The sequence below is a fragment of the Somniosus microcephalus genome, chromosome 3, assembly GCF_052327205.1.
Source record: "Somniosus microcephalus isolate GS21.2 chromosome 3, FLI_Smic_1.0, whole genome shotgun sequence".
Lineage (NCBI taxonomy): Eukaryota > Metazoa > Chordata > Chondrichthyes > Squaliformes > Somniosidae > Somniosus > Somniosus microcephalus.
This window is the reverse complement of record NC_140989.1, coordinates 259,852,487-259,869,153: the sequence shown is the minus strand read 5'-3', so window position 1 is coordinate 259,869,153 and position 16,667 is coordinate 259,852,487. Positions and strand designations below refer to the sequence as shown.

At 47.1% G+C, this 16,667-nt stretch overlaps 1 protein-coding gene across 1 annotated transcript in view; it reads left to right on the top strand.

Moving 5' to 3' along the window:
• The window catches only part of kcnt2a (potassium channel, subfamily T, member 2a), a 163,510-nt gene extending 147,619 nt beyond the window's left edge, over nucleotides 1-15,891 (top strand). Inside the window, exon 5 of the mRNA XM_085982388.1 lies at nucleotides 15,697-15,891. Within this exon, the coding sequence (XP_085838514.1) occupies nucleotides 15,697-15,879 (183 nt within the window). The 3' untranslated portion in view covers nucleotides 15,880-15,891. The remainder of the gene's footprint in view (nucleotides 1-15,696) is intronic.
• The last annotated feature ends 776 nt before the right edge of the window (nucleotides 15,892-16,667 follow it).

Genomic DNA, 16,667 nt, shown 5'->3' with positions numbered 1-16,667 from the left:
CCGGCTTAGCGCCCAAAGAGAGGCGTCCAACAGCAGTTTTAGCGCTCGCCCGAACTAGTAGGGCGAAGCTAATGAATATCGGAGAAGTGGCCTAGATTTGGCGGCGGCCGCAAACTTTAGCGGACGCCCCACTTTAGCGCCCCAAAAGTGGCGTCAATGAATTTCTAGGCCTCAGTCTCTGAGGAGGCCTCCTGATCCGGGCCGGATAACGCCTTTCAGGGGTCTCTGGTTCTCGTTGCTGGGGTGACTCATCCATTTGATCTCTTATGGATTGAACATCATCATGTACGTTCGAGTCTGAGGTAGATGCTACAGGCTCAATAACTTCTTCAACTGGTGTCTCTGCCGTAGACATGGGGTCGACCCTTGTTCTCGATTCCACAAGTTGGTCAGCATGACGTCGTATTACGTTCTCACCAACGTCTACCGTGTACATCAAGGGTCCTTGTCGGGCACGAATTGTTCCGGATTGCCATTTATCATTCCTATAGTCCCTGGCCAACACTGGTTGTCCTATTTCAAAACTCCGAGTGCCCTTGTTATTTACGTGCTGGAATTGTTTGTTTTCGACTTCCCTACGCACATTGGGTTTTAACAAATCCAATCGGGACCGCAACCTCCGGTTATAGAACATTATGGCAGGGCTTTGATTTGTCACTGCATGCGTGGCGTTTCGATATGCCATCAGGAAATTGTCCACCTTGTGTTGTAGTGGAATATGGTCTTCGCTCATGGCCTTTATCGCCTTTTTGAACGTTTGTACAAATCTCTCGGCCAAACCATTTGTAGCCGGATGATATGGGGCAGATGTATGGTGTTTCACCCCATTCTTCTTCATGAATTTCTGGAATTCTTCTGACATGAACTGTGGTCCGTTGTCTGAACATATTTGTTCCGGCAGCCCATTCCTTGCAAATATGGTCCTTCGAACTGCGATCGTCTTTTCAGAGGTAGTGGTCGACATCTTAATCACTTCTGGCCATTTAGAATGTGCGTCTACCACTATCAAAAACATGGAATCCATGAATGGACCTGCAAAGTTGATATGCACACGTTGCCATGGGGTTGAAAGCCATTCCCACGGATGCAGCGGTGCAATTGGAGGTGCATTTTGAACTTTTTGGCACCCTGAGCAGCTTTTAGTCAGATCCTCTATTTGTTTGTCGATACCTGGCCACCACACATAAGCCCTAGCAAGGCCTTTCACCTTGACTCACCCCAGATGACCTTCATGCAGTTCCTTCAGAACTCTTTCCCTTAATTTAGGAGGTATAATCGCCCTTGTTCCATACATCAATGTTCCTTGACAGACGGACAGCTGCTCTCGTCTGGCTGAGAATGCCGGTAACAGTGGTTCGCCATGTGTTGGCCATCCCTTCACTGTCAAATCGTAGACCCGAGACAGTGTCGGGTCGTTTCTGGTCTCTCTCTCAATACTCGCATTGGTGACTGGTAAGCATTCGATGATGGTCGAGTGAAATATCTCGACAGGGTCAACTGCCGGTGCCTCTTCCGCTGTAGGTAGTGGCAGGCGCGACAGCCCATCAGCATTACCATGTTGCTTTGTACCTTTGAATTCGATATCATATTGATGTGCCCCTAGGAAAAGGGACCATCTCTGAAGCCTCTGCGCCGTCATAACCGGAACACCCTTCTTAGGGTTAAAGATGGAAACCAACGGCTGGTGATCTGTCAGCAGCGTAAACCTTTGGCCTTGCAGGTAATGGTTAAATTTCTTAACTCCCCACACGAGGCTGAGAGCCTCCCTATCTATCTGAGCATAGTTGCGCTCAGTGGAGGTCAATGATCTGGATGCGAACGCGACTGGCCTTTCCAAGCCATTTGGCAACTTATGTGAGAGCACTGCCCCGATACCATATGGAGAAGCATCACAAGCTAAACGAATAGGCAGCGTTGGGTTAAAGTGAGCCAACACTTCCTTAGAGGTGATCAGTGCCTTGCTTTTTTGAAAAGCCCGCTTACAGTCCTCGCTCCACTTCCATGGTACTCCCATTTGCAAAAGAGTGTTCAGTGGGTGTAACACCGTGGATAAATTTGGAAGAAACTTGTGGTAATAGTTAGTCAACCCAAGGAACGACCTCAACTGGGATACATTTTCCAGAGCGGGAGCTTTCACAACAACTTCGATCTTGTCAGGTGACTTATGAAGCCCCTCCTGGTCAATGACGTGACCGCAGTACGAGATTCACTTCTGAAAGAACTCACATTCCTGGCGATTAACTCTGAGTCCATATTCTTTCAATCTGGTGAGCACCTGCTCCAAATTCGCGAGGTGTTCCTTATCATCATCTCCTGTAATCAGAATGTCGGCCAGGTAGCATTGTGTGCCTGGAATTCCCTGTAATACCTGCTCCATGGCCCTTTGCCAAATCGCTGGAGCCGATGCCACTCCAAAAACCAGTCTATTATACCGATATAAGCCCTTATGTGTGTTGATCGTGAGATACTGGCGTGACGCTTCATCAACTTCCACCTGTAAGTACGCCTGCGCCAGGTCTATCTTGGTGAAGTGTTTCCCGCCAGACAGCGAAGCGAAGATATCCTCAATCCGCGGAAGCGGATATTGCACCGTGTGAAGAACCGGATTAACAGTGATCTTGAAATCGCCACAGATGTGAACCTTCCCAGGTTCCCCCAGCTTGTTGCTCAACGAACGCTTCATGACGGGAACAATGGGCGTGGCCCACTCGCTCCAGTCCACCTTTGACAGTACTCCTGAACATTCTAGCCCTTCCAGCTCTGCTTCCACAGCAGGTCGTATCGCATAAGGTACCGGTCTGGCTTTGAAAAATTTTGGGTTTGCATGTTCTTCAACCTTGATGTTTGCCGTAATTCCTTTCAGTGTTCCCAGTCCCTGTTGGAACACCTCCTTAGCATCGTCCAATATTTTGGACAGTCGTTTAGGTTTGACATCGTCCTCTTTACAGGAATCTACAGTTAGTGCTTGTAAGGAATGCCAGTCCATATTTATTCTCCGGATCCATTCCCGTCCCAGTAGTGGTGGACCTCCCTCAGGTAACACATACAAGTCCATTCCCTGACTTTCTTTACCATTGTAGACCACCTTTACCTTTATCTTTCCGATGGGGTATACTCTTTGCCCCGTGTATGTTTTCAATACAATCTCCGTATCCCTCAGGGGAATGTGTGAGAATAACCTTTTGTACTCTTGCTTATTCATGACCGTCAATGCCGATCCAATGTCCAATTCCATCTTCACTTGGACTCCTGCTATCCGAAGCATGACCCAGATAGTTTGGTGGTCTGCTGTGTTACCCACATTATGTATTTTTAGACAACCCAGTTCCTTACTGCTGGAGTCTGAATCCGTCTTTTGTTCATCCGAACTGTTCTCTGTCACCTTGTGTACTTTCTTGTACTTCTCCTGCGGCGGCTTTTTGTTGCTGGTCTTCTTTCCTGACCGGCATACTTTCGCTATGTGACCAAGTCTGCCACATTTCCTGCATTCTTTATCTTTGAACCAGCACTGGTTCTGATCATGCGTTGTCCTTCCGCAACGATAACACTTTACTGCACCCAATGCCATTTCATTGGTGCTGAATTCCGATGGCCTTTGCTGCATTTCCGCAGTGCCTCGTGCTGATGCCTCGTGCGATGCTGCAATGCTGAAAGCTTTGTCCAGCATAAGATCCTTTTCCTCTAGCAGTCGCTTCTGGGTTCCTTCCTTTAGTAGCCCACACACGAACTTATCTCTCAGAGCGTCTGCTAGTCCTGTACCGAACTGACAGTACTTTGATAACTTGCGCAGTTCGATTAAGAATTCAGCGTTGCTTTCCTCTTTAAGCTGAATTCTTTTGTAAAATTTAAATCGTTCCGCTATCAGCAGTGGCGTGGGATTTAAATGCTCTTGCAGGATAGTAACAATCTCAGCGAAACTCTTTCCTACCGGTTTATCTGGTGTTACAAGGTGCCTTAATAACCCGTACGTCTTCGCACCCATCGAGTTTAATATGGTTAGTGCTTTCTTATCCGCCGGTACCTCATTCGCTGTACAGTAAACTTCAACGCATTCCACATAAGTGGCCCAATCTTCTACATCGCTATCAAAAGCAGTGATGTTACCCGTTTTTGGCATCTTGTTGAGTTTCCTTTATTTTATTTATTTTTCCAAAATGGCGGCTTCCCGCGCTTGGCGGCTTTTCCCGTGCTTATCTTCTTCCCCCGCCGACTAAAATGGTGATTACCGCGCTGTTGCCGTTCTCGCCTCCCAGCGGTCCTTATTTCCCCTGATGCTGCTGCTCTTGTTCCCCGCCGCTCCTGCGGTCCTCGTGGACATTAACGCTTTCCTGGCTGCTGCGCGTCTCTGCCCGATTGCAGTCCGGCCCTTTTCACCGGCTACGGTCGTGTTCTCCGCCCTTTTCTTCGGTTTCCCTCCCCTTCTCCCACTGACAACTCGGCCGACTTTCTCTCCGTGTCGCTAGATCGGGCATACCCGCCGCTGTCGTAGAAGGGATGATCACTGCCTGTTGCTGATGGTGGACTTCGTGGCCAGCAAATCCAAACCGGGTTCTCGATGCCTCCCGTGCGATGCGGTGCTCAGCAGGATGATGAGGGCGGATGCCTCTTTTCGACGCCCGTTCTGAGGACGAAGCTTCCTTGGATGCAAAACTGCCGCTAGGTATGATCAGACTCGTCGCCACTGTTGAGCCTGTGTTTTCCAAATGTAGTTATGCTGAATAACTGGACACAGACAACAGAATACTTAAACAGGTCTTTAGTAATTGAGGGTCAGGGCTGAACTGAAATACAAACTGCTCCACAGGGTTTATATACCGGTGTGGTCACCACCGGTACTACAATATACAGGAGCCATCAGAAAGTAGTTCATCACCTTAAGGTAGTCTCTTAAGGTGGTACAGGTTACATACACTACACGTATGTCCTTGCGCCCATTAGATTTAGAAGTACCGATGCCTTTTTATCATCCGCTACTTCATTCGCCTTGCAATATACCTCCACTCTTTCCACATATGTGGTCCAATCTTCTATATCACTATCGAAAGCAGTAATATTGCCAGTCTTCGGCATCTTGAAAATCTAAAATGGCGCTTCCCGCGCTTTTCTTTCTTCCCCGCCGAGTTAAGATGGCGCCTCCCGCGCTTTCCTGCCGCTGCCACTGCTGCCAACGCTGTTCTCCGCGGTTCCCGTTGCAACCTGCAGCTTTTCGCGGTATTTCTATTTTTTTTATATATCGCTTCAATAGTTTCTCCGTTACTTGGAGAACCGTTCCCGTCGTGGAGCGGACCCTCTGGGACTTTCCCCTCCCTCTGCTCGGTCCGAACGCCGACCTGCTTTGCAGCACCGGCCGCGCCCTGAGTGCTCCACCCTCTCTCTCTCTTTGCTTCTGCTTCCCGACTCGCTGCCCGGCCCCGTTGCAGAGCCACCTGATCGAACTCTAGCCCGCCGCAGCCCAGGAAGGATCAGTGCACTACCTGCCACCAGCCCGATTAGCTGGGGAAACCACAGACTGGAGACCAAGCCTGGCCCTCGTTTTTGAGTTTCTTCGAGTTATTATTTTTTTTTCTTGCTTCTGGCTTCGACCTTCGTCTGAGGAATCGATCCCCTTGAGGTGCTGCCGAATTGCAGGTAAGTTTGTTTCTAACTCGTCGCCACTGTTAGATCCGTGTGTTAATGGAGACACGGAATGCAGGAGTTGATTTAACAAGTGTTTACTGAACAAAGTCTGGAGGTGAACTAACAACACAAGATACTACACAGGCTTATATACCCGAGTGGTCACTACTGGTACTACAGTATACAAGGGCTTCAAAAACATAGTTCCTCTTAAAGGTACATACACTACAGTATTTGCAACCTGACATTTGTCAGATGCTCTCTTTTTCTGCTTCATCATATTCTCTATCTCTTTCGTCATCCAGGGAGCCCTGACTTTAGTTGCCTGCCTTTCCCCCGAGTGGGAATGTACCTCAACTGCACCTGAACTATTTCCTCTTTAAAGGCAGTCCATTATTCGATTACAGTTTTGCCTGCCAATCTTTGATTCCAATTTACCCGGGCCAGATCCATTCTCATCCCACTGAAATTGGCCTTCCCCCAGTTAAGCATTTTCCACTTCCTCTCTGGGTGGTGTCTGGGGCGCAAGGAGCGGTAGCACCGGAGCACTACATGGCTGCTCCGCTTAGCGCTGACGCATTTCATCGCCACTGCGCACTCTGCAGGCCATTTGACGGCCCCCACTAGCCCACCAGGGCAGTGTGGTGCCATGGCCGCAGCCTAGCACGGAGATGCGGTGCCAGGCTACACGATGGCAGCCATGGCCCATGCCAAGAGCCGCCACGATGGGCCAACCTGGATGTCGGCCAAAACAATGAAATGGCGGTGTGGGGCGCAGCCGGGCTTCCCCTTTAATTACTGCCTCGCGAGCGGAGGTCGGCCCGATTTACGACCCGTGAGGCTGTCGCTGACATCTCCCGCGGCAGCTTCGCAGGGCACAGCCGAATTTCTACCACGGGTGGAATTTCGCGGGAGACATTAGAGGCACCGCGCCTGGGCACTAGGGGTTTTGTGCCCCATTAGCGCCCCCGGGGGTGCTAACGAGAGGCGCAAACCAACCCAATTTTTCCCCCCTTTTGTCTGTCTTCATGGTAGAAGACACAAAATACCTCCTAGAATTAGTGGGAAACCAAAGGTCTAGCGAGAATGAGGAACTGAAAGAAATTAGTATAAAAAAATAGTACTGGAGAAGTTAATGGGAATGAAAGCCAATAAATCCTGATGGCCTGCATCCTAAGGTTTTGAAAGAGGTGGCTACAGAGATAGAGAATGCATTGGTTGTCATTTTCCAAATTTCCATTGATTCTAGAACGGTTCCTGCTGATTGGAAGGTAACAAATATAACCCCACTATTTAAGAAAGGAGAGAGAAAACAGGGAACTACAGACCAGTTAGCCTGACATCAGTAGTAGGGAAAATGCTAGAATCTATTATTAAGGATGTGGTTACAGGACACTTAGAAAATAATAATAGGATTGGGCAGCGTCAACACAGATTTACAAATCTGTTGGAGTTTTTTGAGGTTGTAACTAGCAGAATAGATAAGGGGGAACCGGTGGATGTGGTGTATTTGGATTTTCAGAAGCCATTCGATAAGGTGCCACACAAGAGGTTATTAAACAAAATTAGGGCTCATGGGATTGGGGTTAATATACTTGCATGGATTGAGGATTGGTTAGCGGACAGAAAACAGAGAGTAGGAATAAACGGGTCATTTTCAGGTTGGCAGGCTGTAACTAGTGGGGTACCGCAACGATCAGTGCTCGGGCCTCAGCTATTCACAATCTATATCAATGATTTGGATGAGGGGACCAAATGTAATATATCCAAGTTTGCTGATGATACAAAGCTTGGTGGGAATGTAAGTTGTGAGGAAGATGCAAAGAGGCTTCAAGGGGATATAGACAGGCTAAGTGAGTGGGCAAGAACATGGCAAATGGAATATAATGTGGAGAAATGTGAAGTTATGTAGGAAAAATAGAAAAGCAGAGTATTTTTTAATTGGTGAGAGATTGAGAAATGTTGGTGTTCAGAGGGACCTGGGTGTCCTTGTACATGAAACACTCAAATTTAACTTGCAGGTACTGCAAGCAATTAAGAAAGCAAATGGCATGTTGGCCTTTATTACAAGAGGATTTGAGTATAAGAGTAAAGATGCCTTACTGCAATTATATAGGGCCCTGGTGAGACCACACCTGGAGTATTGTGTACAGTTTTGGTCTCCTTACCTAAGGAAGGATATACTTGCCTTAGAGGGAGTGCAACGAAGATTCATCAGACTGATTCCTGGGATGGGGGGATTGTCCTATGAGGAGAGATTGAGTAGACTAGGCCTATATTCTCTAGAGTTTAGAAGAATGAGAGGTGATCTCATTGAAACATACACAATTCTTACAGGGCTTGACAGGGTAGATGCAAGGAGGATGTTTCCCCTGGCTAGGGAGTCTAGAACCAGGGCTCACAGTCTCAGAATAAGGGATTAAGATGAGGAGACATTTTTTCACTCAGTAGGTAGTGAATCTTTGGAATTTTCTACCCCAGAGGGCTGTTGAGGCTCAGTCTTTGAGTATATTCAAGACAGAGATCGATAGATTTTTGGATATTAAGGGAATCAAGGGATATGGGGCTAGTGCAGGAAAGTGGAGTTGAGGTAGAAGACCTGCCATGATCTTATTGAATGGCAGAGCAGGCTCGAGGGGTCGAATGGCCTACTCCTGCTCCTATTTCTTATGTTCTTATGAATGGCCTATTTCTGTGCCGTATATCCTATGTAATCAGGGCTCCTTTAATTCTAGCGTACAGAATCAGGGCTCCTTCTGTTCCACAGGAGAGAATCATGGCCCCTTCAGTTCTACAGGTGAAAATCAGGGCTCCTTCAGTTCTACAGGAGAGAATCAGGGCTCCTTCAATAATGGCCCAGTAATTCCGGGCACAACGCGTGAGTAAGGACGGGGTACTCACGCGTGTGCCCGGAGGAATTGCCGGTTTTCAGCATGCACAGCGCATGCGCTGAAAACCGGCATTTCCTGTCCTCTGACCCAAGGGGTTAAGAGGCAGAATGCGTGCGACTGCACAGGCAGCGCGTGCGCAGTAAAATTCCTTTTTTTTTCAGAGTTGCGCACGTGTAAAGGCCTCTGGTCTTTACACGTGGAAAAACAAGACGTAAGTATTTAGTTTTTCAGGTAAGTGGGCTTTTAGTACAATGTAGAAATTTTTTTTCCACAGGTTTGTTATTTTTAAAGAATTTACAGGATGGAAAGTTTTAGACCCTTTTTAAAAATTTATTTTTTTCAAAAAATTGATTAATTGTTTAAAACATTTTTTAAAACTTATTTATAGTTAATATAATCAGTGGGATGTTTTTTAAAATTTTATTTAAAGTTAAAGTAGTGTTTTGGCAGCCCATACTTTTCATGAGTTTGACAGCTCTTGCTCTTGCTGTCAAACTCATGAATGAGCTTCCCCTCCCCTGATTGGCTGCACAGTGCTCACCTGATCCCAGCCAGCACATCGCACTAACTATGCCGCTGGATCAGGTAAGCACATCGCGCCGACAGCTGAACCGGGCCTGTGACAGGAAATGCAAGCAGGCCCGAGCTTCAGATGTCGGCGCGCAGGGTGAGTGCACATCGGGGGCTTGCACGCACGGCAAGCCCCCGATCCTAATTTCAGGGCCATTGTGCTTAAGACTAGGTTATGTGCTTAAGTTCTGGTGTGTGGCTTGAACACACAACCTTAAGTTTTCCAGTTAGAAATCGTACCAACAGTGCCAAGCTGACATGATTGCTGGGGCATATAGTATTTTTAGCTAAAATAATCAGGATATACAGTAATTGTACTTTGTAGATGCAAGATAAGCATTTTTTCAAGTTAATGTTTATTTGCAGGGATATAATTGATAAAATACATGTCTTGTACAAGGGTGATAGACTGTCGATATTGCCAAGACAAGTTTACATCAATGCTACAATACTACTGGGACACTGCACTCACACACCTCAATGCTGAAATCTGCTTATAGCTACAGCAACACATGGCAGCAGCTTTCGTTTGAAATAAGATGGGTGCTGATTTGAATCTGTGGACAGACATCCATTTTGCTACACAGGGTTTATTTATGTTTTTGTTCTTGCCACATTTCAGCGAATAACCTCTTTTAGTAAGATGTTAAACTGTCAAATAAATAAGAGCCATAATGGATTTTTCATGTACTGTAATAGGGAATCCATTACAAAAGTGCCTTTAGTGTGGGAGCAATTCAAGGCCATCTGGCTCCTATAGAAGTACTGTGGCGGAGCCACTAAGGGACTCCGATCAATTGTATATAATTCTCTTTAATAATATGTTAGCCAACGGCCTCCTGGTGGATGTACGGCACCGCCGGTTGATCAATGCGGCCACTTTTCACTCCATCCCGTGCCACCGCGGTAACACCATGGCACGCACTGTCTCCTGTGCGTTCCCACCTCCGGATGACTTCACTCGCCTCCTCGGAGATTTCCCAGACCTGACCAGACCCACTTTCTCTTCCACGGCCACGAAACATGGTGTTGAACATCACATCACCACTACTGGCTCCCCGGTCTACGCACGGGCCCGGCGCCTCGAACGCGGCTGCGAAAGCGGAGTTCGACACGATGGAGCAGCTAGGGATTATTCGCCGGTTGAATAGTCCCTGGTCTTCGCCTCTCCACATTGTTCCGAAACCTGATGGCGGCCTTGCGGCGACTACCAACACCTAAACGACGCCACTACTCCTGATCGGTACCCGATCCCTCATATTCAGGATTTCTCTGCCCATTTGGCGGGAAATACCATTTTTTCAAAAGTCGACCTTGTCCGTGTACACCCGCAAGATGTCCCGAAAACTGCAGTCATCACCCCATTTGGCCTGTTTGAATTTCTGCGGATGCCGTTTGGATTGAAGAACGCTGCACAGGCTTTCCAGCGCTTGATGGACTCCGTGCTTCGGGACCTCAAGTTTATATTCGTCTACCTCAACGACATCCTCATCGCCAGCCCTAATAAAGAGGAGCACATCTGCCATTTGTGCACCCTCTTTAGACACCTCAGTCAACACAGTTTGATCATCAACCCGGCCAAGTGCCAGTTCGGCCTGCAGCAGATTGATTTCTTAGGCCATCGCATCACATCGGACGGCGCAATTCCCCTGCAAATGAAGGTGGAGGCAGTTACTTCGTTCCCGCGCCCGCAGACCGTCAAGGCCCTGCAGGAGTTCCTCGGGATGGTAAATTTTTATCACCGGTTCGTCCCTAATGCAGCTCTGCTCATGCAGCCCCTGTACGAGGCCCTCAAGGGCAAGTCCGGCAAGGATCCGATTAGCTGGACGGTCGACATGGACCGGGCGTTCGTCGACACAAAAGGCGCTTTAGCCAACGCAACCATGCTGGCGCACCCGCTGCGAGGTGCCACCATCGCCCTTACCACCGACGCGTCACACTACGCCATCGGCGCAGTGCAGGAACAGTGGGTGCATGGGACATGGCAACCGCTGGCGTTTTTCAGCCGTCAACTACGGCGAAACGAACGGAAGTACAGCACGTTCGACCGGGAGTTGCTGGCCCTTTTTCTGGCCATCCGCCATTTCCAGTTCTTGCTAGAGGGACGTCCGTTCACGGCTTTTGTGGACCATAAGCCACTAACGTTTGCTATGGCCAAGACCGCTGAACCATGGTCAGCTCGGCAACAACGTCAGTTGACGTTTATCTCAGAATTCACCACTGACATTTAGCATGTGTCCGGTAAAGACAACCTGGTGGCGGATTGCCTCTCCCGCGCGACCGTTCATGCAGTCCAGCTCGGCATCGACTATGCCCTCATGGCTGCGGATCAAGCCTCGGATCCGGAAGTCCAGTCTTACAGAACCAACCCCTCTAGCCTCCAAGCGGCCGACGTCAAATTCCATGCCGCAGGCACTACGCTACTCTGCGACGTCTCCGTAGGAGATCCTCGACCTATCATCCCGGTCGCCTGGCGCCGAAAAGTTTTGGCGCCATACATGGGTTGTCGCACCCTGGCATGAAGGCCTCGCAACAGCTGATGTCGTCCAAATTCGTGTGGCGGAGCATGCACATGGATGTTCGCAACTGGGCCAACACCTGCATGGTCTGCCAAAAGGCCAAAGTGCAGCGTCACGTCAAGGCTCCATTGGCCACTTTCGCTGTTCCGGAACATAGGTTTGATCATGTGCATGTAGACCTGGTGGGGCCACTTCCGCCTTCGCACGGGTTTACTCATCTTCTTACAATGGTGGACCGCACCACTCGATGGCCGAAGGCGGTTCCTTTGTCATCCACCACTTCCGCAGACGTCGCCAGGGCATTCATCTCCTCTTGGGTCGCCCATTTCGGGGTACCAGCGGACATCTCGTCTGATCGTGGGCCGCAGTTTTCTTCGGAGCTCTGGAACGCTGTGGTGCAGGGGCTCAGCATCAAGCTACATCGCACCACTGCCTACCATCCACAGGCGAACGGCCTGTGCGAACGATTCCACAGGTCGCTCAAGGCTGCACTGCGAGCCAGCCTTCAAGGCGCAGGCTGGGTGGACAGGCTTCCATAGGTCCTTTTGGGTCTTCGTACGGCGCCTAAAGAAGATCTTCAATCATCCACGGTGGAGCTCGTATATGGCCAGCCGCTACGCGTACCAGGGGATTTCCTTCCGACTCCAACAGAGCCATGGTCTGCATCCCAGCAGCTCATCAGACACCAGGAGGCAGCCAGAAGTTTCGCTCCAGTGCCTACGTCACATCACGGCTTGCAAAGCTCCCACGTCCCAGCTGAGCTGAAGAACGCCGACTATGTGTTTATCCGACACGACGCTCATCGGGACCCCGCTCAAACCCCCTTACACTGGTCCTTTCCGCGTGATAGAGCCGGGAGACAAATCTTTTTCGGTCGATGTCAGAGGTAAACAGGACCACATTTCAGTTGACCGGTTGAAGCCGGCTCACTTGGACCTTGACCGCCCAGTCGAGATCGCACAACCGCCGAAACGTGGCCGACCGCCCACAGTCGCCATGCCAGATCAAACGCAACCGCCCGCCAGCTCGCCCGCTGTCCATCAGCTTCCACTTCAAGGCTACAGAAGTCGATCTGACAGGCTTGTCAGGCCTCCTCGCCATTTTACTGTTGCTATTAAAGGCAATTCTGGGGGGGCGCCTGTAGCGGAGCCACTAAGGGACTCCGATCAATTGTATATAATTCCCTTTAATAATATGTTAGCTACAGCCTGAGTCTGTATCTTTGTTTTCACTGTTTACATGTACAGAGCGCGATCACTTTAATAGCACGGGTAAACGCGATGACGTCACGCCGTTCATCACGTGATCCCCCACCGGCAGGAAAAATGTGTTGAGGTCATGACGTCAGCCACGGGACCGCCCAAGTAGTCCTCGTGGAGCCTCCGAACTGACTAGACCTATATTCGATGTTCTCCTGTAGTTATCCGTTAAACTCTGTTAGTTTTCATTAAACCTCATTTATTTGATCGCCTGAGTGGACCACAGTCTTTTGGGTAGGAACTAGACATTCCTACAGTACATTACTTACCAAACCTATGATCAGTACCTGTACTGGCTGTGCTAGACGTGCTCCTATGTAGTTATCCAGCAAGTTAAACACTTACTCAAAAATAATTCGTCATGAAGCCGTTTGCTGTTTTGAAGCTTTACTTGAACAAATTTTGTGAAAAGATATTGCACTTGGCCTAACATATGAAATCAGATTACATTGGATTGTGAATGGAACCCCTCATGGCAGATTCTCCATTACTCAAGTCAGGTTCTTCCTGGAATTCTACTTCCTGGGATTCTGCTTCCTGAGTCACACAGGAAGAAAGGTTCGAAGGTCAAATGACCTCACACAGGTAGAAAGGAACAAAGGTCAAATGACCTCTGCTTCATACAAACACACTGCTAACACATAACCACCACCAGAAGGTGCTATCTGCACATAAAATAGTCCATCGGTCCAGAACAGTACCCTTCTCTGCAACAAAAATGTCCCCAGTTTTAATCTATGCAGTAAAACTACAAGAGCTTACGCTTTAACTTCACAGTTAAAGCTCTTGTGTCATCAATTTTACAGTACAGTGTATGATCAGTTGAGGGCCTGCATATCACATGACTTGCATCAATTTTTCAGTTCATATACCACCTTGCCAAAACATTTTAAAATTTATGTTCATGATACCTAAAGCTAACTACTTGTGGTTACCTTGCCCAGTTTTGTTCCTTTCTTCCTGGCCCATTCTTTCCATGCTTCTTTTTTGCTAATTAGGCTCGAGAGTTAAAATCTCACAGACCTCATGCTCTGGAGACACTTCAATGCACCCTATGGCCGCCAATCACCATTCCCGTGCTAAACCGCGAGGCTTTACTCATTCAAAAAGTGAACCCGTCCAAACTGGCCATTTTCACACCTTTCACTCCACATTGCCTGAGCAAATCTTCCCAAGAAGATGATGCACAGGATAAATCCTGAAATGTGCAGACAAAATAAACTGATGGAAAGATCGTGGGCTGCATTGCCTGCCATTTCCCTAAATGCATTACCTGTCAGGACTGTTCCCCATTGGTTGGGCTGGATCGTTGAATGCCCCTAATGTTTCTTCGATGCTTCTCAAGCAGTTGCCAAGTCGCATAACCGGTATTAAACTGCAAGGTTCTTTTGTCCAGCTGTGGACTGTACAATTGTGGTAGGAAAAGACCAAATGCCCAACAGAGAAAAAAAAATACTCATTTAGGCCCATAGCAGCAGTCATCTGCTCCCGCCTCTAGAACGGCTTGAAGTACAAAAAAAATAAAGTGCAAGATTTCTACACAGCAGCCTGATCAAACTGTTTTATTTTATTTTATGTGCTGTGTAAAAATAAAAAGCTGAAGCAAATAATTTTAAATAGCTTCCCCTATCAAAGTGAAGGCCTGCCACAGTGAGGTGATGAACTGACTCAATAGGAAACGCAGTGTGGCTAAGCTAACGTGCACTCTGGCTGCTGATTGAGATGACTTGAGATATCTGTTCGGCTTTTCAGTTAACAGTCGGGCTGCTAATCATAGTTATTTGATTGATGATCTGTCATTCTGTCTGTCAATCGTCCTGAATCTCTGAAATATGATTTACAGTAAATTGCACATTTTGTCCATCTTTACTTTTGAATTACTGCAGTCTGAGTCTTCAGAAAATGAAGAGAGAAGTCCAGGGCTGGAGCTGCAATAATGTAATGCAGTGAGCCCTCGGACCAGCTCCTGCATGGTTACACTATAGCACAATCAAAAGTTTGTTTGGAGAGAACCACAGTTGACCGACTGAAAATTGTGCTGAGCCTTCCAGCATTGCATATTTGTAAATTATTCATCCGATTAATGCCACTAAACCTAAGTTTCCTCTTAAAAAGAGTCAGGGTCGGGATCTGCATTGAGAATGGTCAAATATGGGTATATTGTGGAAGAAAACCTCCCTGTTTGTTTATGTTTAATTGTAATCTACAAAGAAAAAAAATCTTGTGATTGTGCAGAAGTAATAGGCATCATCGAAACTTATAAAATTCTAACAGGACTAGACAGCCTAGATGCTGGAAGGATGTTCCCGATGGTCGGGGAGTCCAGAACCAGGGGTCACAGTCTAAGGATAAGGGGTAAGCCATTTAGGACAGAGATGAGGAGGAATTTCTTCACCCAGAGAGTGGTGAACCTGTGGAATTCTCTGCCAAAGAAGGCAGTAGAGGCCAATTCATTAAATATATTTAAAAAGGAGTTGGATATATTTCTTAAGGCTAAGGGGATCAAGGGATATGGAGAGAAGGCAGGGACAGGGTACTGAATTTGGATGATCAGCCATGATCTCATTGAATGGCGGAGCAGGCTCGAGGGGCCGAATGGCCTACTCCTGCTCCTATCTTCTATGTTTTTATGTTTCTATCAGATTAAAGTTCGAAGTAATGCAGTAACCTAGTGATGATTATTCATTAATCTACCTTTACCCTCATTCTGATTCTGCTTGAACCATCATTGAGTCGAATTGGACTCAGTGAAAACAATGCAACTGGACAAGTGCAGAGAAGCCTGAAGGTTAATGTCAGGGTCACATTTTCTGAACAGTCTCATCTCTTATGCTCTTACAGATGAAAATCACAGAGGATGATCTATGGATCAGGACATATGGGCGGCTTTATCAGAAGCTTTGCTCCTCATCAGGAGACATTCCCATTGGTATTTATCGGACAGAATCACAAAAACTCACAACATCAGAGGTATGTGTTTCTAGTAATTTGTTCAGTCTACTCTTAATTAAAAGTATCTGTTAATTCAAATTGAAAGTGTGCAAAAAAAAGTCTCATGTTGTTTTATTAAAAATGTTTAATTCAAACTACTGAATAATTCATTTTGTTTCTGGAAAAGAATTTGAATTAACAGGAATATAATACAATTATATATTTTGCTTTGTTTTTAATCTTTGAACGCAGCTTCAGTGATAACTGAGAAATCTTTGGCAGCAGATTTATTAAATGTCACATGAAATAACTGAAGAACATTTCTGAACATAAAAGAAACTATAAAATGAAGACAACATTCTGTGTTTCTGTTTTAATAGCATTTGAAAGGTGAATCATTGCTTCTAAATGGTGGCATCCATTTTATTTACTGTTGAAATTAGATTGTAGAAAAATCCAGGTGGAATTTGCATTTCACAGAAAATATATCATCAGGATTAATGTTTTACTTCAGCTCATCTAAACAAAAATTATCCTGAGGCCTACACATACATAGCTATTTCTTGATATTTTTATTAGCAGCTTAGCCGCAGTGAAAAGAAAAGCAATTAGATAACTGATTTTTCAGCTGGCATTAACCAGAGCAAGGCTTGGGAATTTTTAGACGCAAAGCTAGACATTGGTTAGAAGAAAAGAAGTAATAGGAAACCACACATGAGGGGGGGAGGGGGGCTGCTTGCAGGCATCCGTACCAGCCCATAGGGTCTAGAGTGAGTTAGCTACAATTTTCTAAGACGTTTATGCTTCTCTAGAGAGGCTGAGACCTATGCAACCTCTTACAACATGAGCTGCAAACCCCTCTCCCTGCTGGCCATGCATTG